Source organism: Pongo pygmaeus, chromosome 14 (assembly GCF_028885625.2).
Source record: "Pongo pygmaeus isolate AG05252 chromosome 14, NHGRI_mPonPyg2-v2.0_pri, whole genome shotgun sequence".
NCBI classification, from domain to species: domain Eukaryota; kingdom Metazoa; phylum Chordata; class Mammalia; order Primates; family Hominidae; genus Pongo; species Pongo pygmaeus.
Genome location: NC_072387.2, coordinates 123,738,847 through 123,766,692, shown reverse-complemented (window position 1 = coordinate 123,766,692; position 27,846 = coordinate 123,738,847). Strand labels below are relative to the sequence as shown.

Below are 27,846 nucleotides of genomic sequence, written 5' to 3'. Positions count from 1 at the left end.
GGACCAGCTTGGACCTAACAGCTCATGTAGGGGCGGCCAGCAGGCCCTGACCACACCTCGGTCTCCGGCAGCTGGTGGTCCTGGCCGTGGAGCACGTGGCCTTGGCCCTAATGGAAATCAAGGTCTGCGACGGCCAAGAGCACGTGGTCACCGTCTCGCTGAGGGACGGTGAGGCCACCCTGGAGGTGGACGGCACCAGGGGCCAGAGCGAGGTGAGCGCCGCGCAGCTGCAGGAGAGGCTGGCCGTGCTCGAGAGGCACCTGCGGAGCCCCGTGCTCACCTTTGCTGGCGGCCTGCCAGGTAGGTGCTCCCTGCTCCGCTCACCCCGGGTGAAGGGCTCCAGGGAGGCTCAGCTTGGTCACCCCAGATCTAACCTGGACAGGCTGGCGTTTCTGGTAGTGAATGCGGAAGAGGACTTGTGTTTTAAGAGGCAGGAGAAGTCCAGGTGGGTCGTTAGTGGCCATTATGGTGCCTCGGTGCTGGTCAGGTCATTGGCTGAGGCTGAGAAACATGTACGGGGGCCGGCATTGGCCTGAGTCAGGCCCGGCGAACCTGCATCTTCAGGGAGCATTCGTCCACACCCATCAGACCAGCCCCAGGGGAGAGGGCTGGGCAGACCTCGGGCCAGGCTGCAGTTGGGACCCGCAGCTGTCACCACAGCTTTTAGCAGCGAACAGAGTGACCGCCAGCCCCTCCCATGTCCAGCAGGGCGTCCCGCCGTGTCCCACGGGCTACACAGCACAGAGGCTGGGACTGGGGACGTCCTTGCCGTGAGCCGGGAGGGTCAGTGGAAAGGCACGTGGGAGCTGGCAAGTCCTCGGCTGCCCGCAGGTTTTCACTTGCAGCAAACGGCAGGATTTCTGTCTTGGCTGCCAGACACAGACTCCACTTAGTTTTAATAAACAGAGCTTTGAAGAAGATGAGAGCGAGCCAGGAGGCCTGCAGCCTGAATGACTCACTGGGCACAGAAGAAGATCACGTTTAACCAACGGGACTGTCTGTGCTCCCAGCGGGGAAGGGAGGGCCGGCGTCTGCAGAGCCCAGGCTGGCAGATGCCTCCTGCTTGTCTGCCGGGTCTGCAGCCGAACGAATGGGGACGGAGAAGTTAGAGAAGAAAGGGAAATCCTGCCCTTTCAGAGGGAACCCAGGGCTGGCCACAAGCGCTGCCAGGGGTGGGGGGCTGGGCAGGGGCCGGCCACGCGGCAATCCCTGGGACCCGGGCTGGGCCTGCTAAGATGTGTTTGTTCTCTCCCCGCGGCCCAGATGTGCCAGTGACTTCAGCGCCAGTCACCGCATTCTACCGGGGCTGCATGACACTGGAGGTCAACCGGAGGCTGCTGGACCTGGACGAGGCGGCATACAAGCACAGCGACATCACGGCCCACTCCTGCCCCCCCGTGGAGCCCACCACAGCCTAGGCCCCTGCGGGACGCGGCAGGCCCCTCAGCCTCTGTCCAAAACAGCCAGGAGGAGCCTAGGGGCTCCTCACCACGTGCGGCCATGCTGAGAGCTGGGCTTTCCTCTGTGACCGTCCTGGCCTGTAACATATCTGTAAATAGTGAGATGGACGTGGGGCCTCTGACGCCGCGCACTCAGCCGCGGGCCTGGGCACGGGGAGGCCGGCGCAGGGCAGAGCGGGCTCGAAGAAAATAATTCTCTATTATTTTTATTACCAAATGCTTCTTTCTGACTCTAAAATATGGAAAATAAAATATTTACAGAAAGCTTTGTAACACCGCGTTGGCCGTCATCTGCTCCCCGCGGGGTTCTCCACACATAGCAGCATTTGGGATGAGCGGGGCTGCCAGGGCTCCAGGCCGCATGCTCAGCCACTCCAAATATCCCTCTTTCCTGCTCCTGGCCTGGTTGGGTGGCCACGGTCTGCTCTCCGGGAGCCTCTGACTCTGGTAGTGGCGGCAGGGGCTGGAGCCTCAGTTTACTTGTTCTGTAAATGGGGAGAAAGCCCTGCTCAGCCCCCACCACGGGCAGCCAGTCATTGCTGAGTGAGGAGGGCACGGTGAGGGCTTGGCACACAAATGTAGGCTGCTCAGGCAGCGGCCTCTGAGCCAGCCTGGGAGGGACCCCGAGCTAGGACCGAGGGTGGGAAGACACCGAGGCGGCGCTTGCACCCCGTGCCATTCCTGCCCCCACCCTCCTGCACAGACCCACTTGCTTCCAGGTCTCAAGTGTGTTCTGTTGAGAAAGGGAAACGCTGCTTTCTCTATGTCTCGGTCTGGGGTAGAGCTTGCCAGGAGCAAAGCCAGCCCTGCTTCCCGCGTCCCCACTGGCAGGGTCCCCATGTCCCTCAGCCTCAGCTTCCTTGTCTGCAAGAGGTGGAGCAGTCACTGATGCTCTCTGACCCCAGCAGGCCGCAAGTCTGCAGGGAAGGTCAGGGCAGCCGGAACGCCGCAAGGCGGGTGCCTGAAATGCAGTCGGGACCCTGCCTGCCTCCTGGAAGGATGTCGGAGCCGCAGCTGATGGGGGCCACGGAGTCACTGCTTCTCCTTGGTCCCAAGGGGACGACCAAGACTCGTGGCTTGACGCTCCCATGGGACGCAGCCGCCTGTGCTCGAGCCTCTGTCTGGGCCAAACATGGGTCCCCAGGGTGGGTGCGGTCACTGCAGGGGCCACACGGGGGACCAGGGAGGGTTTCAGCATCTGAGGCCCAGACAGATTCCACTTTAAGACCAAACCCCCACCCGTGCTCGGAGCAGCCCCGCCCCCCACCAGTCAGTCCCGGAGCTGCACCCACCGGGCAGGACAGGCTGTGCGTCGGGGCGTCTTTGCCTCTGCCTGGCTGGGGTCAGCACTTGACCTAGAGAAAAGCCGGGCGGAGAAGGACAGAATCCCTGAGAACCCATCCAGGGATAAATCGCCACAAATGAACTGCAAAGAGGTTTCTAGAAAGAGGCCTGTGGCTTTGAAGGCCACACGGGAGGCCCCGCTGGCTGGACTGACAAGGTGGCATCGGCTGAGGGGGCAGCCCCGGGCCGGGAAGGAGCGGCTTCCCTCTGGCCCCTGGCCTGACGGCTGTGGAACGGGCAGAGCTTCTCCAAGGCTCGGGAGCCAGCAACACTCACGCCCACCTGGAGGGACCCTGCCCGCCTGGGCTGAGCTCACTCCACGGATGGACGGCCAGCCAGGCGCCTTGCCAGGGGCCATGCACAGGGGGCCCCATCCCCGGCTGGCCAGAGCCGCCCAGCTCATCTACGCTGGAGCCTCCAGGCCCTGGTGGTCCCTGAACGTCCCCGGCAGACCCACCCTGTGTCTCTGGGGCTCTGGTTGACCGGTGCCAGTTATGGGCTCCTCGGGCCACATCCCATGACCCTGTGCCATCGTGGGTGTGACTTGCCCTGGACACGCCGGGCAGGGGCCTCTTGTTCTTCCCAAAATCTCGGCAGCATCTGGGCAGAAGTTCTGTCGATTCAGGGCTGCAGCCTGAATTCAGGACTTCAACCTAGTCTAAGAGGTATTGCAGGCAACTTTCGCTTCGGTACCGTGAGAAAATAGTGACGGGGGAGGCCCTGGCCTCAGAGGGCAGACGCCAGGCTCCCGTCGGCTCCCTTCAGAAACGTCCATCTGCAGCCAGCAGCCCTGCGTGTGTGTGAGGGCTCTCGCCAGCCTCGCCCAGCAGCACGTGGACCTTCCGCAGGCAGATGCGCTTTCTCCACTCGGGCCGGGACAGGTGGCCACTGGCTGCTCACACGGTCGGGGACCCACAGCCCAGGCCCCCACGCTGGCTCCGGGATGTCCAGGTGCTGGTTAGGCTGAGGATGGTCAGGCCCAGGGCTTGGATCTGCCCATCAGGAGCACAGGAGCCCAGTTCTGGGAGGGCTCAGGTGTGAATGCTGACAGCTCGCTAAGCAGGCCCACTCATCTGACCCCAACGATGCCGGAGCCAGCTGACCAGAGCTCCAAGAAGCCCGTGGAACACAGCCCCCTGGGCCCCAGGAGACCCCTGCACTGCCCACCACACAGCCTCACACGGCCACAGGGGCTGCAGCCGCACGCTGGTATCCCAGCCTCCAGCCTGGCACTGCAGCATCCATCAGATCCCAGCCTCCAGCCCGGCACCGCGGCGTCCGTCAGATCCCAGCCTCCAGCCCGGCACCGCAGCATCCGTCAGATCCCGGCCTCCAGCCTGGCACTGCAGTGTCCCTCAGATCACATTGGTGGGTGCCCCCCAGTGCTCTCCCAGAATGTTCCCCGGCTGGCTGGGAGCCTGCTCCTGCCCAGCCTCCATCCTCCCCAGGTCAAGACGGCCAGGAGCAAAAACAGGCAACAGCCAGCCTCGGGGACGGGGACATGGGGAGGCCCCCACAGACACAGGCCACAGTCACCAGTGTCCTCAGGACACAACCCTCCGCCTGGGTTTCTGCTCTGGCCCTAGAGGAATCAAGAACTTCTGTTTCCTGGTATTGTTTTCTTAGAGTTCTGGGGGTGCCAGAAGTTATAATAACCACTGTCCCAAACAAGCAAAACCAATGGTGCTAGGAATTGCAACACAGAGGCCCAGCCAGGCCTGTCACGTTGGCGACCTGGCACCCTCCACGACCAGGCATGTCTGGGGTGTGCAAGAGGACAGGCAGACAGAGCACGTGGTGCAAGTGCTGGTGCCCGGGGGGAGGGAGGAGGGATGTGTCCCCTGCAGGGAGGAGGGATGGCTCTGACTGCAGCCCATGGAGGGAGGAGAGATATTTCCCCATACAGGGAGGAGGGATGTGTCCTGTGGAGGAAAGAGGGATGTGTCCCCTGGAGGGAGGGGGGATGTGTCCCAAGGAGGGAGGGGGGATGTGTCCCCTGGAGGGAGGGGGGATAGCTCTGACTGCATCCCATGGAGGGAAGGGAGATATTTCCCCATACAGGGAGGAGGGATGTGTCCCCTGGAGGGAGGAGTGATGTGTCCCGAGGAGGGAGGGGGATGTGTCCCCTGGAGGGAGGGGGGATGTGTCCCCTGGAGGGAGGAGGGATGTGTCCCGAGGAGGGAGGGGGGATGTGTCCCGTGGAGGGAGGGGGGATGTGTCCCATGGAGGGAGGGGGGATGTGTCCCCTGGAGGGAGGGGGGATGTGTCCCCTGGAGGGAGGGGGGATGTGTCCCGTGGAGGGAGGGGGGATGTGTCCCGTGGAGGGAGGGGGGATGTGTCCCCTGGAGGGAGGAGGGATGTGTCCCGTGGAGGGAGGAGGGATGTGTCCCCTGGAGGGAGGAGGGACAGCCCTGACTCTGGGCTGGAGAGGAGGAAGGAGGCTTGGGATGTGTTTTGCAGGTGGGGTCCTTTGATCTGGCCGTGTCCTGTGCACAGCAGATGCAGCAGCACCCCCTCCTGGACACTCAGCCTCATGACAACACAAAATGTCCCCAGAGGTTGGCCACTGTCCCCTGGGCCAGGGCACCTCTGTGGAAACACTGCTCTAAGCAGTGTTTCCTCCTACTTCATGTAATACAGAAAATATGAACATCAGGTATTTAAATGTCAACGGAAGCATAAAGTGAATGTACAGCCGGGCTAATCCCAGCCCAGCCTGTTTGTAGGAGAAGCTCCAGCCACAGCCCCTGCCTGCAAAGCAAGAAGGGTTACTTGCCCCAGGGTCAAGATCTCCACGAGGGGAGAGGGGGAGGGTCCGCTCCATGGTGCCCTTGTTTCCAGCACGATTTCTGCTTACTGAATTCCATCAGTTAAAAAGTCTAGGAAACAGAAAGGGAAGTGGCGCGTGTTGCCGTCTGAGGATCTGCTGACGGGCTCCGGCCTCGTGGAATCCTCCTCTGCCTCCTTGGGTCTCCAGAGTTTTGGAGGCATCTCTGCTCCCACTGCGGGGCCTGGTGGCCACAGGGTCCCCAAGTCTGCAGGAGGAGCTGCTCTGTGTGGTGAAAGTGATGACCGTGGTTCTTGTTCACTGAGCACGGCCGGCGGCCAGCACTGTCCAAGGCGCCAATGCAGCCCCATAAGGCCATCTTCACAACAGCCCTGGGGCCTGTTTCTCCCACCCCCATTTCCATGGAGATGTGATTCACACGGCAATAGCCACGCCTCATGAGTGCAGGAGCATGGTTCGGTGGTCAGTCCATCCACGGGGCCGTCCACCCATCACCTCCACCTGGCTCCTGGACACTCCTCTTCCCACAAGAACCCGTGTCCCTGACCAGTGATTGCACCTCTCCCTCATCCAGAACATGCTTAGAACACGCTTGCCTCCCCAAAAAGAAACCGTATCCCTGACCAGTGACTGCACCTCCCTCCCTATCTCGAACACACTCAGAACACACTTGCCTCCCTGAAAAGAACTCGTATCCCTGACCAGTGACTGCACCTCTCCCCCATCCAGAACACGCTCAGAACACGCTGGCCTCCCCGAAAAGAAACCGTATCCCTGACCAGTGACTGCACCTCCCTTCCTATCCCGAACACGCTCAGAACACGCTTTCCTCCCCAAAAAGAACCCGTGTCCCTGACCAGTGACTGCACCTCCCTCCCTATCCAGAACACGCTCAGAACACGCTTGCCTCCCCAAAAAGAAACCGTGTCCCTGACCAGTAACTGCACCTCTCCGCATCCAGAACATGCTGAGAACACGCTTGTCTCCCCGAAAAGAACCCATGTCCATGAGCAGTGACTGTACCTCCTTTCCCAGTCGGCTTGTCTGTGGACACGCCTGCTCTGGACACTGCATATAAACAGAACACAGTCTTCATGTCTGGTGTCCTTCCCTGAGCACTGTGTGTTATAGCCTCACCCCTAGCACCCGTTAGAGCTTCCTTCCTCTCCGTGGCCGGGTGAGACCCGCGTGTGAATAGACCACTGTAGTAGTCTGTTTTCACACTGCTAATAAAGACATAGCCGAGACTGGGAAGAAAAAGAGGTTTAACTGGACTTACAGTTGCACATGGTTGGGGAGGCCTCAGAATCACGGTGGGAGGCAAAAGGCATCCCTTAACACGGCAGCAGCGAGAGAAAATGAGGAAGAAGCGAAAGCGGAAATCCTGATCAACCTGTCAGATCTCGTGAGACTTACTCACTATCACGAGAATAGCACGGGAAAGACCAGCCACCATGATTCAATTACCTCCCGCTGGGTCCCTCCCGTAACGCGCAGGAATTCTGGGAGATACAATTCAAGTTGAGATTTGGGTAGGGACACAGCAAAACCATATCACCCATGTCCCTTCCTCTCTCCGTGGCCGGTGGCCCCATGTGGACGGACCGTGTCCCTCCCCCACTCAGTAGTTGCCTCTGCTTGGGAGCTCTTGTGAGCAGCGCTGCTGTGTGAAATGTAGAAACTGAGGCAGGAGACTCCCTGTAACCCAAGGTCCCAAGCTAATAAGGTGGGGCCAGTCTCAGCAGAGCCCTGCCCAGGGCAATGCTCTGACCCTGCCCTCCCCAGGCATGACCTGCAGCTGCACTAGGCCCCCACCTCTGAGCTGCAGGAGAAGCCTGTCACCTGTGCTGTCCCAGTAAGGCAGGGAGTGCAGGTGGGGCCACAGCACCCCCAAACCCCCCAGCACCTCCTGCCCCACCATCCCCTCCACCCCATCTCCCGCGGCCTCCAGGGTCTCACTGGCCTTGGCTGTGTGTGGGAACCAAGCGAGGGCAGGATTGGGAGCCCATCCCTCCAGAGAAGGCTGGGATCAGAAGGCCCCAGCAGAGCCCAGAGAGGGGGTTCATCAGACCGTGACTCAGGCCGGCAGAGCCTGGTGGCCCCAGACAGGCTCTGTCCATATGAGACAGGTGCCCCTCGAGAGCAGCTGCCGCCCACACTGCAGGCCAGGCATTGGCCGGAGCCCTGCGCCAGGTGGGAGCTGCCCTGGGGCCTGGGGGACCCTCCAGCCACCACGAACCTTGAGTCAAATTGTTCACATCCTTTGTGGCTGGGATAAAGGATAAGGACATTTTTGTGGCAAGAACAAAATTGTTGACCTTGGAGTTGAATATTTTTGAACAGCTTTTGACTCTAGACAAGATTAAAAGTCAGGAAAGATCGACGTTGTGTTTGGGGGAAGCACTCTGATGCTCCCACACCGCACCCTGCGACTGAGGGGTGACATGAGGGGAAGGAAGGTTATTCCTGTGACTGCTGGCCAGGGCTCCAAGGGACAGAGGCTCCCTGCCCAGACCTGCAGTTCAGCTTCTCCGCTATTCGCACCCTAGGACAAGAGGCCCTGGGGCCTGCACCAGGCAGCTTCGGGGGCACAGGCCGAGCTCCAGGGTGCCCAGGAACCGCCCACACAAGACCACGGCACCGTCAGCGCCCATAGAGCCTTCCCTGAGGTAAAGTGAGAGCCTCGGGGGCTCGGGAAATCCATGGCACACTTTTCCTCCCCCACAGATGCTCGTGAGTGCGTCTCCCGACGCTCCAGAAACCTCTTGGTCTCTGCTGCTTGTTCAGCTTCCTACTCGGAGCCGGGCACCTGCAGCCCTGGAGGAAGCTGGTGGTGAGTTTCCAGACAGGATGCCGCACCTCCGGCTCGTGCCCGACCTCCTGGACTGGTTCAAGGGCCTGAGGAGAGGCCGAGACCACATTCTCCTGGAGAGCAAGCTCGTGAGGCTGGATTTTATAAAATAAAAATGATAAGCAGTGGCGGGTTCACAGACCAGAGCTGGCTGCAGGCCTTTCAGAGGCCCGTTGGCGCCCCTGGGCCCGGCCAGCCACCGTCCATGTGTGGATGTGCGCTGCGGGCCTTCTGCCCAGGAGCGCTGAACACAGGATGAGACCCTCCGTCGGGCAGAGGGAGGCTCCCGGGCAGTGGAGGGGCAGGAGGCTGTGTCTGCACGAGTGTGGCTCCCCTCCACCTTATCTTTTTTCTCCCAGATCCAGGACTGGGCAGGGGATAAAGTGCCCGCTCCACCTCCCAGGTGGGCGCTGTTCTGTGAAGTAAGCTGGAGACCTCAGACTCACTCGGGAGAAAAGCGGTACTTGTTTATCGTAGGCACGGGGGGCTTTGCAGGGAGGGACGTGAGGCCCTGAGAGCGGTGAGGCCTGGGGGCGCCAGCTTCCGAGGGGAGAGGGAGTGACTGGGGAACCGTGAGCGGCCCACAGAGCAGAGACGGCGACTTGGTGTCTTGTGGCGCATCCGGGGAGCGGTGGGATCGCCTCTTGCCCGCACTCCCAGCCGGGGAGTCCCTGGTTCCCGGAGGATCTGACTTTAGGAGTTCAGAGAAAGCCCCTCCCCACATCCAACACTTTTCAAGAAACTTCGGCTACTTTGGGGTGGCGCATCCTGAACTCCTGTCACTGGGGTGCCTGTGACCCACCCGGGACCTGTCCTGTGACCCACCTGGGGCCTGTGACCCACCCGGGACCTGCCGCTCCCCAGGCATGCTCACCTGTCTCCCCAGGTGTGCCTGGCAGGTGCATGCTGGGCCCGCGGGGAGCTAAGCTGGTTTCCACAGGGAGTGCTGCGGCCCCAGACCCTGAGCCGAAGGACCCCGAAACACTGTCCTCCACTATCCCAGCGGCCAGGGGTCCTGAGACACGGTGCGGTGACGGGGCAGCCACCGAAGGACAGTGGAAGCCCAGGCACCGTAGCTGGGAGACAGCTAGGGGAAGACCCTCACGCCAGTGGCCCAGGCAGATTTGTGTCCGGGGCTGGGAAAGACAACCGGGCCCCAAGATTCTGGCAACTCACAGGCGGTTAGACACAGCGCTGGGCGTTGGAGCCGAAGCGTCCTTCCCTTCCTGGCATACATCAGGAGCACAGCACGAGGGGCGGGTGGGTTCTGCCCTGCCCTTCTCCAGGACACAGACGCACACACGAATGTGTAACGCACAACACATGTCGGCAAACAAGAACACACAGGCAGGGAGGCACGGGGCCGCACCCTTTTTGCAGAATCATAATAATAGCTAATTAATTAAGGGATGTGAAAACATCAGAACAATTGCTCTCAAAGGAGGAGGCCGGGTGGGAACTTTCAGCGCCGTTTGGTGTGAGCAGAGCCCAAGCCAAGGTGTCACCAGCCTAGGTCTGGAGGGCCCCACTCCCTGCCTGGTCCCAGCCTCCCTCACCAGTGTGCCCAGGGAGGAAAGGAGGGGACAGACTTCTGGAACGTTCTCCTGGGTTCTCTAGGAGGTTGGCCACAGAAGCGGGATTTCTAGAGGCTGCCTTTTTTCTTTTTTTAAACAAACAAAAGTTATCTTTTACTCCACGCCTCTATCAGGGTGCATAGGGGGGTGGCTTCTCCCCCGGGGGAAAGTAGGTGGGTGTGTAGCGCGGTGGAGCCTGGCTGGGAAGCCCAGAGCCAGAGCTGCTTGGAGAGGGGGGCTGCAGGTCCTCAGATGAAGCCAGGGCAGAGGAGGGCGCAACTGGGAAGCGGCTGCAGGGCTGCAATAAACAGAGAGGGCCCTGGGTTAGCAGGTGAGACCACCCCTTGCCGGACCACAGGGAAGCCTGACATATACCAGGGCCACTCGCACGCCCCCCACCCACCCCGCCAACCCAGGGCCACTCACACAGGGCCTCCTGCAGACTCAGGGCTATTCACACAGGCCCCCCGCAGACCCAGGGCTATTCACACGGGCTCCCACAGACCCAGGGCCACTCACACAGGGCCCCCCGCAGACCCAGGGCTATTCACACGGGCCCCCTGCAGACCCAGGGCTATTCACATGGGCTCCCACAGACCCAGGGTCACTCTTACGCCCTCCTCCCCTCTGCAGAGCCAGGGCCACTCTTACAGCCCCCTCCCTCCCCGCAGACCCAGGACCACTCTCACGGGTCCCCCACCCCACAGACCCAGGACCTCTCTCACCGGCCCCCCCACAGGCCCAGGACCACTCTCACGGGTCCCCCACCCCACAGACCCAGGACCACTCTCACGGGCCCCCACCCCACAGACCCAGGACCACCAGAAGGAACAGCCCCAGCCCTGGGCAGAACAGGAGAGGGTGGCCAGGGCCTCATTGGCACAACCTTGGCCTCCGCAGCTGCATGGGGCGGGGGGTGGACGCCCCAGGAAGGGTGCGCCCAGACCATATCCCACTTCCTCATAGCCAGCGAGCCTCTGACCTGACTCCAAAACCAACAGTCAGGGTCCACCAGGCCGGGGGCCCCTGGGCTCACCCAACTCTTCATATTTAGGAAAGGCCCCATGTATGAACCCCATGCATCCACACGTCCAGCAGCGTGTGGCTGATTCAGTGTCACCGTGGCTGACTCAGCGGCTCACACATGCATCTGGGTGTTGCCGTAGAGGTATCTTCAGGCGTGATTGACACCCTTGCGTACAGTGCCTCAGCCCCCGGACACGGACGGCCCCTCCTCTCCACTGAGGGCCTTAAGGAAAGAGGCTGTGGTCCCCAGGAGAAGTGGACTCTGCCGCAGTGGCCTGGGCACTCCCGGAGCAGCGTCACCTTCCGTGGTCTCCAGCCTGCCCCCTCCCTGTGGTTGTGCATCTGCAGCCCCACAGTCGCCAGCCAGTCATTCAGAATCGATGGATTGATCTCTCTCTTCACATGTAGGTACCTGTATTCTCCCATAGGCTCTGCTTCCCTAGAGAGCCCTGACTAACACACATAGACCCACTCAAGTAATTCTGAGACCAGAAAAGCGAAGAACGACGCAGATTTTAAATTGATACATTCTAGTTTTTCTCCAACTGCCAACACACATCTTAATTGTTTTCTTTTTTTCCCCTTAAATTCTAGGGGGAACTTCTAATCAAATTTTAAATAAGTAAAGCAAACAAACTCCTTCTAAGAAATAACACAGGAAAAGTTTTTCAAACTCCAAGCTACCTGATGTGCTCTGTGCTCCTCTTCCCCCGCCTGCAGGGTCCCATGAGAAGCCAGCTGCCTGTCTGAGCCCTGGTGTGCAGGGTTCCCTGAGAAGCCAGCTGCCTGTCTGAGCCTCTCCCTGGAGAGCTCTGCACTGCGGACGCCCTGGGAGCTAGCAGGACCTCTCCTGACAGCAGAATTTCTGCACAGGCACAGGTGTAGGTAAGGCTGAGAATGGGGCCCTTCCTCAGAGGGACTGCGATGTTGAGGCTGACAGCCCAGGCTCATGGGATCCAGTGGCTCAGGGACACCTGCCAACCTCATTTCTTTCTTCCCCCGAAACTCACACAGGTTTCTGGCCACAGGCGACAGAGTGAGACACTAGGGAACATTCTCTCAAGTCTGCTGGGAGCTCCCAACTTCCAACTCCATAGCACCCGCTCTTCTTCACAGCAGATGAGCAGTTAAGGAAACTAAGGGGTAAACCCCAGGACCACAGATAAACCCCAGGAACCCATGGAGTAACTCCCTAGGAACCACCGAGTGAACCACCAGGACCATGGAGTAAAACTCAGGAACCACGGAGTAAACCCCCAGGAACCACGGAGTAAACTCTCAGGAACCACAGAGTAACCCCTCCCCCCAGGAACGACAGAGTTAAACCCCCAGGAACCATGGAGCAAACTCCCAGGAACCAGAGTAAACCCCCAGGAACCACAGAGTTAAACCCCCAGGAACCATGGAGTAAGCCCCAGGAACCATACAGTAAACCCCCAGGAACTATAGAGTTAAACCCCCAGGAACCACGGAGTAAAACCCCAGGAAACACAGCATAAATCCCCAAGAACCATGGAGTAAACCCCAAGGACCATGGAATAAACCCCCAGGAACCACAGAGTAACCCCCCCACCAGAAACCACAGAGTTAAACCCCCAGGAACCATGGAGTAAACCCCCGTGAACCACGGAGTAAACCCCCAGGAACCACAAAGTAAACCCCCAGGAACCACGGAGTAAACCCCCGTGAACCACGGAGTAAAGCCCCATGAACCACAAAGTAAACCCCCAGGAACCACGGAGTAAACTCTCAGGAACCACAGAGTAAACCCCCAGGAACCACAGAGTAACCCGTCCCCCCAGGAACTACAGAGTTAAACCCCCGGAAACCATGGAGTAAACCCCCAAGAAACACAAAGTAAATCCCCAGGAACCACAGAGTAACCCCCCCCACCAAAAAAAAACCACAGAGTTAAACCCCCAGGAACCACAGAGTAAACCCCCAGGAACCACAGCATAAATCCCCATGAACCACGGAGTAAACCCCCAGGACCACGGAGTAAACCCCCAGGACCACGGAGTAAACCCCCAGGAACCACAGAGTTAAACCCCCCAGAACCACAGAGTAACCGCCCCACCAGAAACCACAGAGTTAAACCCCCAGGAACCATGGCATAAGCCCCCATGAACCACGAAGTAAACCCCCAGGAACCATGGAGTAAACCCCCAGGAACCAGAGAGTAACCTCCCCCCCAAGGAACCACAGAGTAAACCCCCAGGAAACACAGCGTAACCTCCCCCAAAAAACCAGAGTAAACCCCGAGGAACCATGGAGTAAAGCCCCAGGAACCACAGAGTAATCTCCCCAGGAACCACAGAGTAAACCCCCAAGAACCACAGAGTAAACCCCCAGGAACCATGGAGTAAACCCCCAGGAACCACGGAGTAAACCCCCAGGACCATGGAGTAAACCCCCAGGAACCACACAGTAAACCCCCAGGAACCACAGCATAAATCCCCAAGAACCACAGAGTAAACCCCCAGGAACCATGGAGTAAACCTCCAGGACCAGGGAGTAAACCACCCCCCCCCCAGGAACCACAGAATTATACCCCCAGAAACCACAGAGTTAAACCCCGAAGAACCATGGAGTAAACCCCCAGGAACCATGGAACAAACCCCTAGGAACCACGAAGTAAACCCCCAGTAACCATGGAGTAAGCCCCCACCCCAGAACCACAGAGTTAAACCCCCAGGAACCACAGAGTAACCACCCAGGAACCACGGAATAAACCCCCCAGGAAACACGGAGTAAACCCCCAGGAGTAAACTCCCAGGAACCACGGAGTAAACCCCCCAGGAACCACAGAGTAGCCCCCCAAGACCACAAAGTAAACCCCCAGGAACATGGAGTAAACCGCCAGGAACCATGGAATAAATCCCCAGGAACCAGAGTAAACCCTGGGACCACGGGGTTAATCACTGAATGAGCAGGGCCCCCCTAGGGACAAGCCCTGCCCACGAGTAATCTCATAGGGGAAGGGAGGGCATATTTCTTAGTAACGGGGCAGGAACTCATCCTCTGCTGTGATGCCACGTCCTCCCATGCACTTCATGCCTGGCAAAGCTGCTGGGTGCAAGGAAGGTGATCTCTTTAAATTGTCCTTTTTATTAACTGCTCAAAACCCTACCACCAAGTCACTGTTCCCCATCCCCCACTGTCTCAAGTGGGAGTATTTTCTGCTGCTAACGACTTCCATGGAACACCCTGAATATTTTCTCTCCATCTCTGCAGAAGCAGAGCCCCTCCTCTGTTGTTCTTCTGAGGAGCACATGAGCCTCATCTGATTTGCCATCTCTGAAATCCAGTTATCAGCATGTGTATATTAAGCTCCCACACATGCTGGCACAAAGGCTGACTGGGCCATCTGAGGACCCCAGGCCTCCCCCAGAGGAAGAGGGGAACATCCACCCTTTGTGTAAAGCCAGAGCCCCAGGGTGGATGAGGGTGGAGCACCATGGGGATGAAGTGGATCTGCCCCTGCGTCCCCCACATCCCGTAAGCCCGCGTGTAACGGGGACGACCGCCCCCCATATCCTGTAAGCCCTCGTGTGACGGGCAGGACCACCCCCCACATCCCGTAAGCCCACATGTAACGGGGAGGACCACCCCCCACATCCCGTAAGCCCGCGTGTGACGGGGAGGACCACCCCCCACATCCCGTGAGCCTGTGTGTGACAGGGAGGACCACCCCCCCATATCCCGTAAGCCCACGTGTGATGGGGAGAACCATCCCCCATATCCCGTAAGCCCACGTGTGACGGGGAGGACCACCCCCCATATCCCGTAAGCCCATGTGTGATGGGGAGGACCACCCCACATCCCGTAAGCCTGTGACAGGGAGGACCATGCCCCCATATGCCGTAAGCCCGCGTGTGACGGGGAGAACCACCCCCAACATCCTGTAAGCCCGCGTGTGACGGGGAGGACCACCCCCACATCTTACACCTCTGTGGGGCTCACAAGCAGGGAGGACACACCTGCCTGAGGGAGTCACCAGCCCCTCCCTCCACAAAGCCTCACTGTCTCCAGGGTCCCAAGTCAGAATGCAAACTTGGAGAAGCCGGGCCCCTCACAGCCAGAGCTTCAGACAGCCGGGCCCCAGCACCAGGGCAGCCCAAACCAGCCCTGGAGCCAGATAAGAGGAAGGGGCTGATGGAACCACGTGTTGTCTCTCCTCTGGGGCCCCGAGGGGCAGCGGCTGAGGTTGAGGATGGAAGACAGCACGGGCCACCCAGGCTGTGCTCTGGGCTGCAAGTTCTTGGCACCCATGCGATTCCAAGTCCGTGTCTGTGCAGAGCTGCTTGGGGAGCACCTGCAGGCCCAGCGTCCCTGGAGATACCCCTGCCCCTGCAGGCCTCCTCCTTCTACCCCTGCAGGCCTCCAGTTCTGGGCTTGGCAAACTTCCCACGGGAGACCAGGAGGCCAGAGAGAAGCCCCCAGGACAGGGCTGTGGCCCTGGGGGCACGGTCCCTGCCATGATGGGGACGTCCCTGGGGCAGGGGCAGGAGGCTTGGGGAAGGATGAAGCTGCCTGTGGCACCACGCAGACGCGCCTGCCTGCAGGAGTGACCACTGCAGGGTCACTGGCAAAAGCTCCCGCCATCTGACCCTGGGGACCACATCTTCCCCCATCACAGAAATGGAAAAGATGCTTCTAGGCCAGACCTCCAGCAGGGGCCTTGTGTTCCCAGGGAGCAGGGCCCCAGCTTTATATTCAAAGTGAGAGGGGAGACTGAGGCACGAGGTGCAGGGATCCCTCCACAAGGAGATGGTGTCAGGCCCTGATCATCTCCACTGAGCCCAACAGCTGCCGTGTCCCGGGCATGACTGAAGGTGGCTGCCCCAAGCAGGCCCTGGATGCCAGGGACCCCCAGCAGCCCCACAGGCCCCTGGACCCCAGGGACCCCCAGCAGCACCATCTCCGTGAGTACCGGTTCCTGCTCCCTCCTCGGGGTCCCTGGTGCAGGTCCCCAGGGTGAGCTGAGAAGGTCGTGGCTCTCAGGCCCCGCTCAAACCTGAGCCCTCTCTGTCCTGGACGTGAGGGCAGAGTGTGCACAGGCCTGCCCCGGATGTCACTCTAAGGAAGATCTCTTCCTGCCAACGTCATGTGTTGGGAGCGGGTCCTCCTGTGGTATATCTGAAGACCTGTGTCATGCGTGACTCCAAAACTCACGACCCCCCACGTTCACCCTGCCCTTCCCCGTACAGAAACACATCACGGTGCCTGCTTTAATCTGCAGCTTCGTCAGGCTGGGCCTGACACAGCTCTCTCTGCAGAGGCTGCTGTTAACTCACGCAAAAGGACCTGCCAGTCAGCCGGCATGTGGGCAGTGCCTCCCACCCAGAAAGGAAGCCCATGTTTATCAGGACCAGGGTTCTCAACTGTGTCCCCGGGGGCACACGGCACGTCCAGGCAGGAGACACGGGACACGTCCGGACAGGGGGCACGGGGCACATCTGGAGACAGTTTGCGTTGTCACACCGGCGGCTCTGACATGCCACAGGCAGAGGCCAGGGCCCGCCAGCACCCTCAGCACCTAGGGTGCCCCAGCACGGCGGTTGGCCAGCCCTGAATGCCTGCAGTGCCGAGGTAAGAAACGTGGTCCGGTCTGTTTCACCCATGGCCACAGCACAGAGCTTCGTGGCACAGAAGGCGGTCATGCCCAGGAGTGGAAATGGGACAGGCAGGCAGAGGCCACTGTCCTGCTCGGCACCCCCATGGCCTCTCCCTCCGTCATCTCCAAGGTCAACAGCATCACGTCAGGATAAACCCTATGATGCCTCCACGTCTGCAGGTAAAATGGGGTTGGATTTTGGCAGATCCATATGGCTCCACCTAAATAACCTGGCCGTGCCCACAGGATGTCCACCAGCAGACAGAGGCAGGAGCCTCCACCACTACAGCGGGGAGCCGCCCAGGCCTGTGCGGGCCAGCCCTGGGGTCAGAAGATCCAGCTGCCGGCAGAGCATGGCGGCGGGTCACCAGGGCCACGCGCGGTCCCTGGCCATACTTGCAGTAAGGTTGTGCCCTGACGGCCAGGTTGTCACTGCCCCCCACCTCCCATCCCTAATCCAGAAGGTGAGGTGGCTGCAAGACCTCATCCCCTCTGACCCCAGCCCCGTCCTGTCCATCCCACTGCCTGCGACCAGCACGTCCAACTCCAGCAGGTGACAGTGGCCCTACCTGAAGGGGCAGAGGGTAGGGTGAGCAGGTCGGGACAGGCTCGGGCGTCGGGCGGAAGCCTGCGTAGGCCAGGATCTGCTGGACGGGGTTGTGGAGGGTCTGTGGTGGGACGGCTGGGCCATAGGCCAGCTGGGACAGAGGCACCTGCCATGGAGAGGAGACGGGTGGTCGGTGTGTACCCCCCAGTGGAGGGAGGGGCTGTCCAGCCTTCCTAGAAAGCCCAGCACCCCCTACCCCCGCCTCTCAGGCTGGAGCTGACCCCGGCCCAGCGTGCGTTTACACTCAGGGTCTCTACATCTTGGTCCCAGGGCCCCGCCACCTGCTAGTCACACCGGGTGACCGCTTGGCTCAGGCTCTCTTTTACTGTTTTAATTTTTGTGGGGGGGAAAAAAAGCACTGGTTTCCTTCTCTCCGGGCCCCAGAGTCTGCTTTGTCGGCACAGAAGGGTGCAGGTGGGGAGGGTCCTCTCAGCACCGGGCTGACGGCTCTCGCTTCCCCAAGCCTGTGCTCCAACCAGCGTGGGGTTTCTGGGGAATGCGAACAAAACCAAAGTCTCCTAAGCTCCCGTCCACACTCTCACTGACTCACTCAGGCAGTTAAAATTCTCCAAAGAAGGTGCCAGCTCCAACTCAGGCCCCAGCCGGCCTCATCCCCTACAGAGGGAGGGGCCCACGGCTCACACAAGCTTCAGGGCTTCCCGGGCCAGAAACGCGGGGACTGGGCCGAGGGCACCCGGGCTTCGCCTCCCTCCCCACCTTCACACAGGTGCCCCTCCACCTTCCCCAGCCCCCACCCCCGGGTTCAGCAGCACCCTGGAGGGAAGCCGGGGGAGATGGCAAAGGCAGGGAAGCCAGGCCGGAGCCGCTGCGAAGGGCTGGCCAAGGTGACAACCCGGGGACACGGTGACGACCCGGGGACACGGTGTCAACCCCGGGACAGGGTGATGACCCCAGGCCTGAGGTGTCCTTAAAGAGACAACGGTGCTACCCGCACCCCTGGGGCTGGGAGGGAGCCCCCTGCCCAGTGGGCACTGGAGGGTGGGAAGGGGCAGGGCCTTCTGGGCAGCTGGTCCTTGGTCCACACGTGCAGGAGGCCGTGCTTCTGCCTCAGACCCTGCAGAGAGCAGGGGGGCAGCCGAGGTGGGCCTGGGAGGTGGATGGGCATGGAGGGTCATGCTCTGTGAGGGAGGGGCAGGAGATCTGCAGTTCTGAGAGGTAGAGGGGTGGGGAGGCCTCTGAGCCAGGGGTGGCCTGAGGATGGGGCCGGGGCAAGTGCACAGAAACCAGAGAACACGGGGGCCACAGAGTCACACGCAAAGGAGGCCCCTGAGAGGCTGGCTCAGCCGCCCGCCCTTGCCGGCACGTTAAGTGCCTCCCACGCACCCGTCACAAGTAATTTGCCCTCGTCTACGAAGGGCACGTCCAGCTTGGAATGTTTAAATGGCAAAATCAATTAAACTCACAAGAGTGCCTGCTTGGTGGGTGTGAAGGTTAGCAAGCCCTCTCCTTGCTCTGCACCCCTGAGCTTTGGGTTCGAGGAAGACTTCCTGGAGCCGGGTGTGGCTGCATTGTGGGCTGGCCCTTGAGGTATCTCCTGTTCCTGATCCTGCACTCCAGCATGTTATCACGGGCTTTGATGAACACACGAGCCCCTTCCGGAAAACCCTGGACACCCTGGGCCTGTGCGGCGAGCATGGCGCCTGCACCAGACAAGCGTTTCTGTGTCCTGTCTACAGTCCGGCTGCAGTTCTTCCTAGGACAGCCGCTGAGAGGAGACACTGAACCGCCGAGGCAGAGAGGCTTGCACCGAGGAGACGCCAAAGGCGCCCGGAGCCCGCACGATCCTGGCAGAGACCCTTCCCGACCCCAGACTCCCACTCCCACCACAGGGGCCGGCCGGCTGTCACCGCAGAGCAAGGACCCCTGGGAGGCGCCTGTCTTGTGTTGGTGTGTGGGCGTCTACGGGCCCAGGGTGGGGCTTGGGGGGCCACTGGGTGGGGAGCCAGAGGGCTGGACCTCGGGATGCCAGGGTCACTCTCAGCTTCACCAGTTTTGTCTGGAAGCACGAAAGTGTTGAGAAAAGGAGGAGCTGAGAAGCAGATGGCAGGAGGGTTACAAACTGAGTTACTTTTTAGTCATGGGCAGTCTCTGGGATGAATAGGGCATGGAGAAGCCGCTCAGGAGTGTTTTCGCTGCCACGCTGGGCCGGGTCTGGCCTGCAGGATGTGCGTCTGCCTGGTGCTGCCAGGCGTCCTGGTGTGGGTGCAAGAGGGGGCGTCCCTCATCCCTGGGCTGCCGTTTGGATGTTCTGGGGTTGGGGCTCCCTCACTCCTGGCTGCCCATCCCTTACAGCTTCTCTGCAAGTTCAGGGGGTGGGGTTTGCTAGCTGCACACCACGAGAACATCTGGTTTGAAACAGGCGCCAGGTGAGGGCAGAGGAGGGAGAAGGGAGAGGACAGCCAGCCTGGGCCAGTGATTTCCCTGTGGTTTCCCGGGCGAGGGCCGGCCTTTCCAGGACGGGTCCAGCCCACCTCCCGCGAGGGGCCCCGTCCCTCCCTCCTCCTGCCCAGGCCAATCCTGGCTGTATGGGTCTCGCCTCTGGGGTTTGCGAAGGCATCAGCCCGGCCCCAGCCCAGACCTGCCCATCTGAAGCCCCAGGCAGTTGCTAACGATGGGAGCTTAGTGCACAAGGGCTGGGCCTCCCTCTTGGAGCTGAACATTGTTTCTTGGGGATGGCTGTGCCCACCTCAGCGGGGAGGCAAGGATTAAATCAGGTGATTCTTGTGACAGGCTTGGGACAGGACGGCCCCAAGGTGAGTCGGTGCACGCCAGCTGTCACCCTGACCCCTGCTGACAGACGCATGGGCTTCAGTGCCCCATCTGTAAAGTGAGGGCTGGAGGCCCCCCAGCCCACCCCGGGGAAATGGACCCGGAGCCCTGGCTCCCAGTGAGCAGTAGGCGTCCCACCGAGGGGCCTCACCATGTCCTTGAAGGCCCCCAGGACGGCGGCGGTGATGATGCCCAGGAACAGGCCCAGGACGTTTAGAACCGCAGAGGCCCAGAGCAGGCGGTACAGGTGCAGCACGTCCTGGCAGCCGCGGACGCCGATGAACTCATAGTAGGCGGGCAAGGGCTCTGCGCTGTACAGAGAGGGCACCACGGCGTCACCACACGAGGCAAGTGACCACCCACAAGTTAAACTTGTGTCCTCTGGACCTGAGCCCTGCAGGGCTGGGGGAGGAAATCAGGGCTGGAGCCCAGTCAACGCCTGTCCCTGCACCGCTCTGGGAGATCAAACCTATGTCTGATGGGATTGGCCTGTGAGGCTCCCCACCTGGGGCCCACAGTGGCAAAGAGCGGCAGCTGGGCCTGGCAGGCCAGCCCCTCCGCCTCGATGGCCTGGCAGGACGGGTGTCTGGGCCCTGGCTGAGCCATCTCTGTCTTCATGCCAGGATGGGAAGGCTGTCGGGATCACGGGCCCCTGTCCCAAGAGGGGGCCATGCCTGGGGCCTCAGAGGCCAGGCCAGGTTTAAACTCTCGCCCGACACACACGGGCTGTGTCCTCTTGGGCAGATCAACCTTTCAGAGCCTCTGTCTTTTCATCTGTGAAATGGACTCAATGTCCTTTCCTCATGTAAACATCTAAGGAGTAAAGGAGATGATGTAGGTGCAGGGGCCTGGGGAGGTGATGTCGGGAGCCGAAGGATGGGGGCCTCGCCCCTGCAGGCACATATGGGGGTCCCCAGCGTCCCTCACCTCCCGCAGGTGTAGACACGGGGGTCCCCAGCACCCCTCACCTCCCGCAGGTGTAGATATGGGGGTCCCCGGCGCCCCTCACCTCCCGCAGGTGTAGATACGGGGGTCCCCGGCGCCCCTCACCTCCCGCAGGTGTAGATACGGGGGTCCCCGGCACCCCTCACCTCCCACAAGTGTAGATACGGGGGTCCCCGGCACCCCTCACCTCCCACAAGTGTAGATACGGGGGTCCCCGGCACCCCTCACCTCCCGCAGGTGTAGATACGGGGGTCCCCAGCGTCCCTCACCTCCCGCAGGTGTAGAGGTCACAGCAGTAGCAGGTGTTGCTCCTCACCTTCAGCTGGCACTTGCCATCCAGGGAGTGACAGGTGACCTGGGGCAGAGAGGCCTTGTCAGGTCACAGGCCGCCCACCACCTCACCCACCTCACCCACCCCACCAAGGGCAGGGCTGCCTCGTGGGAGCTGGGAGCCGCCACTCAGGCCCAGCCAAGCAGCTGCCCCTCCTGACTTGCCCCCGACTCCAGATGCAGAGGCTTGGGGGCTCGGGGGCCAGGACCCTTCCTGCAGGAGAGGTCAGGGGCACAGGCTGGTCCCAGAGGCCGATAACCGGGGCTCGGAGGAGAGGCCTTGCTTCTCCATGATCCCAGGAGCAGAGGGAAGTATCAGCGTGCGTGGGCAGAAGGACAGAGCCCAGGAGGCCCTCGGCGTGGGGTGCACAGAAGCCTGAGAGCCTGGAGGGCGGCAGAACAGGCCCCGTCCCAGGGCGCCGTCCCCACAGGCTTGAGCACTGGCAGCCTCGGAAGAGACACCTGCCACCTCCGTGTGACAACCTTGAAAGCCCTGGCCAGGGGACACCCCCCAACACACACACACAAGACGGCTCCACACACACACACAAACACACACACACAGAGGACGGCTCCACACACACACACAAACACACACACACACAGAGGACGCCTCCCCTGACACACACACAGGATGCCTCCCCCCCACACACACAGGACGCCTCCCCCCCACTCACACACACAGTACGCCTCCCCCCACACACACACACACACAGGATGCCTCCCCACACACACACACACACACACAGAGGACACCTCCACACACACACACACACACACACACACACACACAGAGGATGCCTCCCCACACACACACACACACACACAGAGGACACCTCCACACACACACATACACACACACAGGACACCTCCCCCCTACACACACACGGGATGCCTCCTGCCTATCCTCCCCCCCTACACACACAGGATGCCTCCCAGCAGCTGCTGGAGAGTCCCAGACAAGCTGGCAGGTGCTGGCCACTGAGAGGGCCTCTGGCTCCTCCTCCTCCTCTGACACCCGTGCTAAGGATGAGAGGCTGTGTTTAGTTAAAGCCAGGAATCCACACAGGGCAGGCGCGAGACACAGCACCGTCACAGAGCTGTGCCCTCGGATGGTCCTGGAGAAGGCGGCGGCCGCCCGCGGGTCATCACTCCCCGCATCTCACTCACCTGGAAAGAGAAATGAGGTCACACTGCCGCTGTCGGTGGCTCAGGGAAATCCAGAAGTTTCTCGGACACGGTAAATGTATTAACCTTGCTTCTTATTGCAATAATTAAGTTAGAAAAATGCTAATTGGAAGAGCCATACAGAACTGGACACATGAACTCTGAGACTGTTGTGATTTAATGAAGCAAGTCGGGAGCTCTGACTCCAGAGTGAAATACAGCACATCGAAGTGTCAAGGCCCCAAACACAGGGGGCATCAATGGTTTACCACCTGCAGGGGAGACCCCCAGGAACTATTAGAATCAAAATATTCAGACCATGCCTGTGTGCAGGGAAAACCACGTGGGGTCGGTGGGGTTAGCTGAGCAAAACCCATGTGAATCTCAGTGCTCCTGCTCACCTCTGTCTGGTAGACGTCGTACAAGTACCCCACCCCACTGGAGTAAAACTGGCATCTTCCCGTGGTGAGGGGCCTCGGTTCCTAGAGAAACAGATAAACACAGATGGAATAAAACAGGTGCCTCCAGGCAGGAGAGGCCAGAGGCAATTCCCGTCCTGTGGGTCTCAGGCTCAGGGGCCTCAAGGACCAAAGCCAACACCAACTTGAGCCTCCCAGACAGAGAACACAAGACGGGAGACTCCATGATCCCTGCAGAACGGCTGGGCTGCTGCATCCAGGAGGGCAGACAGCAGAAAGCCCCATGGGAGGGTACCTCGGGCCATGCATATTCTCCATCAGTCAACAAGGGCAGCAGAAGGGAGACAGGTGCTTGGCCTTTTGAGGGGCATCCCTACCACCCCACACCACAGGTGTTAGGCTCCTGCATCGTTTCATAAAAGAAAATATTGTCTCTTCTACTAGGAAGGTAGCAAGAAGGATTTCAGACTAATAAACTCATCCCTCCAACCATCCAATCATCCACCCACCCACCCAACCATCCATCCAATCATCCAATCAATCATCTATGCATCCACCCATTCTTCCTTCCATCCTCCACATCTGTCTATTAATTCATCCATCATGCATCCATCATCCATCCTTCCATTCATCCACATCCATCCATCCACCCATCTGTCATCCATACTTCCATCCTTCCATCTGTCCAACATCCATCCATCATCCATTATCCATCCTTCTATCTATCCATCATCCATCCTTCTATCCATCCACATCCATCATCCATCCTTCCATTCATCTACATCCATCCATCCACTCATCTATCATCCATCCTTCTATCCATCCATCCATCATCCATCCATTATCCATCCTTCCATTCATCCACATCAATCCATCCACCCATCCATCCATCCATCCATGTATCCATCCATCCTTCTATCCATCCATCCATCATGCATCCATTATCCATCCTTCCATTCATCCACATCCATCCATCCACCCATCTGTCATCCATACTTCCATCCTTCCATCTGTCCATCATCCATCCATCATCCATTATCCATCCTTCTATCTATCCATCATCCATCCTTCTATCCATCCACATCCATCATCCATCCTTCCATTCATCTACATCCATCCATCCACTCATCTATCATCCATCCTTCTATCCATCCATCCATCATCCATCCATTATCCATCCTTCCATTCATCTACATCAATCCATCCACCCATCCATCCATCCATCCATGTATCCATCCATCCTTCTATCCATCCATCCATCATCCATCCATTATCCATCCTTCCATTCATCCACATCCATCCATCCACCCATCTGTCATCCATACTTCCATCCTTCCATCTGTCCATCATCCATCCATCATCCATTATCCATCCTTCTATCTATCCATCATCCATCCTTCTATCCATCCACATCCATCATCCATCCTTCCATTCATCTACATCCATCCATCCACTCATCTATCATCCATCCTTCTATCCATCCATCCATCATCCATCCATTATCCATCCTTCCATTCATCCACATCCATCCATCCAACCATCATCCAACCATCCATCCATCATCCATCCATTATCCATCCTTTGATTCATCCACATCCACCCATCCATTCATCTGTCATCCATCCTTTTATCCATCCATCCATCATCCATCATCCATCCATTATCCATCCTTCTATTCATCCACATCCATCCATCCACCCATCTGTCATCCATCCTTCCATCCACTCATCTATCATCCATCCTTCTATCCATCCATCATCCATCCATTATCCATCCTTCTATTCATCCACATCCATCCATCCACCCATCTGTCATCCATCCTTCCATCCATCCATCCATCCATGTATCCATCCATCCTTCCATCCATCCACCCATCATCCATCCATTATCCATCCTTTGATTCATCCACATCCACCCATCCACCCATCTGTCATCCATACTTCCATCCTTCCATCTGTCCATCATCCATCCATCATCCATTATCCATCCTCCTACCTATCCATCATCCATCCTTCTATCCATCCACATCCATCATCCATCCTTCCATTCATCCACATCCATCCATCCATCCATCATCCGTCCTTCTATCCATCCATCCATCACCCATACTTCCATTCATCCACATCCACCCATCCATCCATTCCTCTGTCATCCACCCATTATCCATCCTTCTATCCATCCATCCAACCATTCAGCCATACACCCATTTGTGGCCCTATCCAACTATCAATCCATCCGACCATCTGCAACATTCATGGAGCAGACACAGTGCCAAATGGTAAGGATAACGAGACACAGTTCTTGCCCTTAAGGGATTTATAGACTAGTGAAGCAGACAGACCCATAAACTGACCATTGCAAAGTGCTTGTAATTGCTATGGTAGAGGACAGCAGGAAGTACCAAAACTAAAATGCCACAAAACTGCATCACCTGCAAATAAGCTAGGGTTGCATTGCCCACGTTTAGTTTTATTAGTATTTCTCAAAGCGCTCCTAGTTCTGAACCAAGAAAAGTATTAGAAACCACTAGTAACACTGCAACAGATGAGACGGAGAATCACTCATCGGTCCTTTGGGCCCCCACTGGTGAAGTACTATTATGGCCGGATGCGTTCTAGGTGACACAGCAATGGAGGAAGCAGACACAAGTCTCTGTCTCTGGGTGTTTATCTTCCCCTGAGGGGACAGACATGAGACCACAGGTAACGATGAAGAGCCCAAGGGGACAGAGGCTCTTTCCTGGAGAGAGGGCAATGCACCCCAACCCCACGGACAGAGGCTCCTGCCGGGAGGGAGGGCGGCGTGCCCGAACCCCATGGGGACAGAGGCCTAGCAGCATGGTGTCCTCAGCCTCTCTCAACAGTTGGAAGGCACGCACGTCCCCATATGACGCCCTTAGAGCTGTAATTCACCGTCTGTCTTCTTCCTCAGCAGCACACGAGGCAGTGCCACGTTTTCCTCGATGGCGTCTGAGCTCCGGTGAATGCCGTCTGCGCATTCGTCCTAAAGTCAGCCCTGGGAGGCCCTGGCCAGGGGCCCTGCTTTGTTTCTAACCAAGAGGCTCCCACGCCTGCCTAGATGCACACCTTGCGTGGCCCTCCAGAGTGGACAGGCGCCTGAGGTCCGGAGCCTGGGGACACCCCCGACTGCGGTCAGAGACCGGACCCTGCTCCTCAGCGGAGCCACGGCCACGGGCGCCTGGAGCACAGTGGAAACCACCGTCTGGAAGCTGTGGAATAGCAAGTCACCCAGCCACCCGCTGAGAAAGCTCCCGTGACACACCTCCGTGGGAGTGTGTGTGTGTGCGCGCGCGTGCGTGCATGTGTGAGCGTGAGCATGTGAGCCGTGGTGTGTGCATGCGTGCACGCACATGTGTTTTGTGAATGTGCTCCCACACTTGCCTTCATATAATGAAACCGCTGGGGCAGACAAAGGGCTAACACTAACCTTCAGTGCCTTTCAGTGTGATTTATGGAAAAAGAAGGAAAAACAATCACAGGTTTGGTCTGAGAGTTCATGACAAGCAATTCGGCTGCTCCCGGGGACCAGCTGCCACCCAGATGGTGAGAGCCCACCCAGGAGCCCAGCCAGGGAGGAGGGGGGGATGGTGCAGCCCACCGGAGGCTGAGGACCCACCTCAGGAGGACACAGAAATGATTCCTCGGCCTGCGATTTTAGAGAAAACCTGTTCATTTAGAGGTGAAAAGTGTGTGGTGTGGTGTGTATGTGTGTGTGGTGTGTACTGTGTGGTGTGTGTGCTGTGTGCTCTGTGTGGTGTGTGTGGTGTGTGTGCTGTGTGCTCCGTGTGGTGTGCGTGCTGTGTGTGCTGTGTGCTCTGTGTGGTGTGTGTGCTGTGTGCTCTGTGTGGTGTGTGTGCTGTGTGCTCTGTGTGGTGTGTGCTCTGGTGTGTGGTGTGTGCTGTGTTGTGTGTGGTGTGTGTACTGTGTGCTCTGTGTGGTGTGTGTACTGTGTGCTCTGTGTGGTGTGTGTGGTGTGTGCTCTGGTGTGTGGTGTGTGCTGTGTTGTGTGTGCTGTGTGTGCTGTGTGCTCTGTGTGGTGTGTGTGCTGTGTGCTCTGTGTGGTGTGTGTGGTATGTGCTCTGGTGTGTGGTCTGTGCTGTGGTGTGTGTGCTGTGTTGTGTGTGCTGTGTTGTGTGTGGTATGTTCTCTGTGTGGTGTATGCTCTGGTGTGTGGTGTGTGCTGTGTTGTGTGTGGTGTGTGTGCTGTGTGCTCTGTTGTGGTTTGTGTGCTGTGTGCTGTGTGGTGTGTGTGGTGTGTGTTCTGTGTGGTGTGTGCTCTGTGTGGTGTATGTGCTGTGTGCTCTCTGTGGTGTGTGTGGTGTGTGCTCTGGTGTGTGGTGTGTGCTGTGTTGTGTGTGGTGTGTGTGCTGTGTTATGTGTGATGTATGTGCTGTGTGCTCTGTGTGGTGTGTGTGCTGTGTTATGTGTGATGTATGTGCTGTGTGCTCTGTGTGGTGTGTGTGCTGTGTGATCTGTGTTGTATGGTGTGTGCTGTGTGCTCTGTTGTGTGTGTGCTGTGTGCTGTCTGTGTTGTGTGGTGTGTGCTCTGTGTGGTGTGTGTGCTGCGTTGTGTGTGGTGTGTGCTACGTTGTATGTGCTGTGTGCTCTGTGTGCTGTGTGCTGTGTGCTCTGTGTGTTGTGTGCTGTGTGCTGTGTGCTCTGTTGTGGTGTGTGCTGTGTGCTCTGTGTGCTGTGTGCTCTGTTGTGGTGTGTGCTGTGTGCTCTGTGTGTTGTGTGGTGTGTGCTGTGTGCTCTGTGTGGTGTGTGTGCTGTGTGATCTGTGTGTTGAATGGTGTGTGCTGTGTACTCTGTTGTGGTGTGTGCTGTGTCCTCTGAGTGTTGTATGGTGTGTGTAGTGTGTGTGGAGAGGGAAGTTCGTTGTGTAGGAAATGAGACTTGCTGAGAGGA

The 27,846-nt window shown here is 58.9% G+C and overlaps 3 protein-coding genes across 13 annotated transcripts in view; 1 reads left to right on the top strand and 2 right to left on the bottom strand.

Annotated features, from left to right (window-relative positions):
• The window catches only part of GAS6 (growth arrest specific 6), a 48,462-nt gene extending 46,729 nt beyond the window's left edge, over nt 1-1,733 (top strand). The window contains exons 14-15 of one of the 2 annotated variants that reach the window (XM_054447099.2): nt 72-300; nt 1,264-1,733. In XM_054447099.2, coding sequence (XP_054303074.1) covers nt 72-300; nt 1,264-1,418 — 384 coding nt within the window. In that variant the 3' untranslated portion in view covers nt 1,419-1,733. Of the gene's footprint in view, nt 1-71 lie in introns of both variants that reach the window. The other variant, XM_063650675.1, reaches the window with a different exon arrangement.
• LOC134738022 (uncharacterized) lies at nt 1,651-9,768 on the bottom strand. 5 transcript variants are annotated; one of them, XM_063650681.1, is made up of 4 exons: nt 6,872-7,538; nt 6,616-6,660; nt 2,753-2,815; nt 1,651-2,618 (listed from the first exon to the last, which is right to left on the bottom strand). In XM_063650681.1, the coding sequence occupies exons 1-4, from the start codon at nt 6,921-6,923 to the stop codon at nt 2,089-2,091; spliced, it is 690 nt and encodes a 229-aa protein (XP_063506751.1). In that variant the 5' UTR covers nt 6,924-7,538; the 3' UTR covers nt 1,651-2,088. The 5 variants fall into 5 exon arrangements, 3 of the variants coding, with proteins under 3 accessions (XP_063506751.1, XP_063506753.1, XP_063506752.1); XR_010123498.1 differs by lacking the exon at nt 6,616-6,660 and having other exon boundaries at nt 6,872-7,535; XR_010123499.1 differs by lacking the exon at nt 6,616-6,660 and having other exon boundaries at nt 1,651-1,945; nt 6,872-7,528.
• Nucleotides 9,769-9,814: 46 nt separating this feature from the next.
• Nucleotides 9,815-27,846, bottom strand: part of TMEM255B (transmembrane protein 255B) — a 56,503-nt gene continuing 38,471 nt past the window's right edge. For 2 of the 6 annotated variants that reach the window (XM_054447103.2, XM_063650679.1), the window contains 5 exons: nt 22,901-22,981; nt 21,272-21,357; nt 20,209-20,368; nt 17,230-17,373; nt 9,815-10,315 (listed from right to left, as the gene is read on the bottom strand). In XM_054447103.2, the coding sequence (XP_054303078.2) occupies nt 10,148-10,315; nt 17,230-17,373; nt 20,209-20,368; nt 21,272-21,357; nt 22,901-22,981 (639 nt within the window). In that variant the 3' untranslated portion in view covers nt 9,815-10,147. Of the gene's footprint in view, nt 10,316-17,229; nt 17,374-17,416; nt 17,757-18,691; nt 19,586-20,208; nt 20,369-21,271; nt 21,358-22,900; nt 22,982-27,846 lie in introns of those variants that run through there. The other 4 variants (XR_010123495.1, XR_010123496.1, XR_010123497.1 and 1 more) reach the window with 4 other exon arrangements.

Excerpts from the sequence above, each read along its gene's own strand:
- LOC134738022 (XM_063650681.1), bottom strand. The coding sequence starts at position 6,923 with ATGCCTTTTGCCTCCCACCGTGATTCTGAGGCCTCCCCAACCATGTGC. Across the intron at positions 6,661-6,871 it reads CTCCCCAACCATGTGCAACT|TGTCCAGAGCAGGCGTGTCC; the intron begins GTAAGTCCAGTT and ends GTTTATATGCAG. Across the intron at positions 2,619-2,752 it reads CGCACAGCCTGTCCTGCCCG|TGACCGCACCCACCCTGGGG; the intron begins GTGGGTGCAGCT and ends TGGCCCCTGCAG.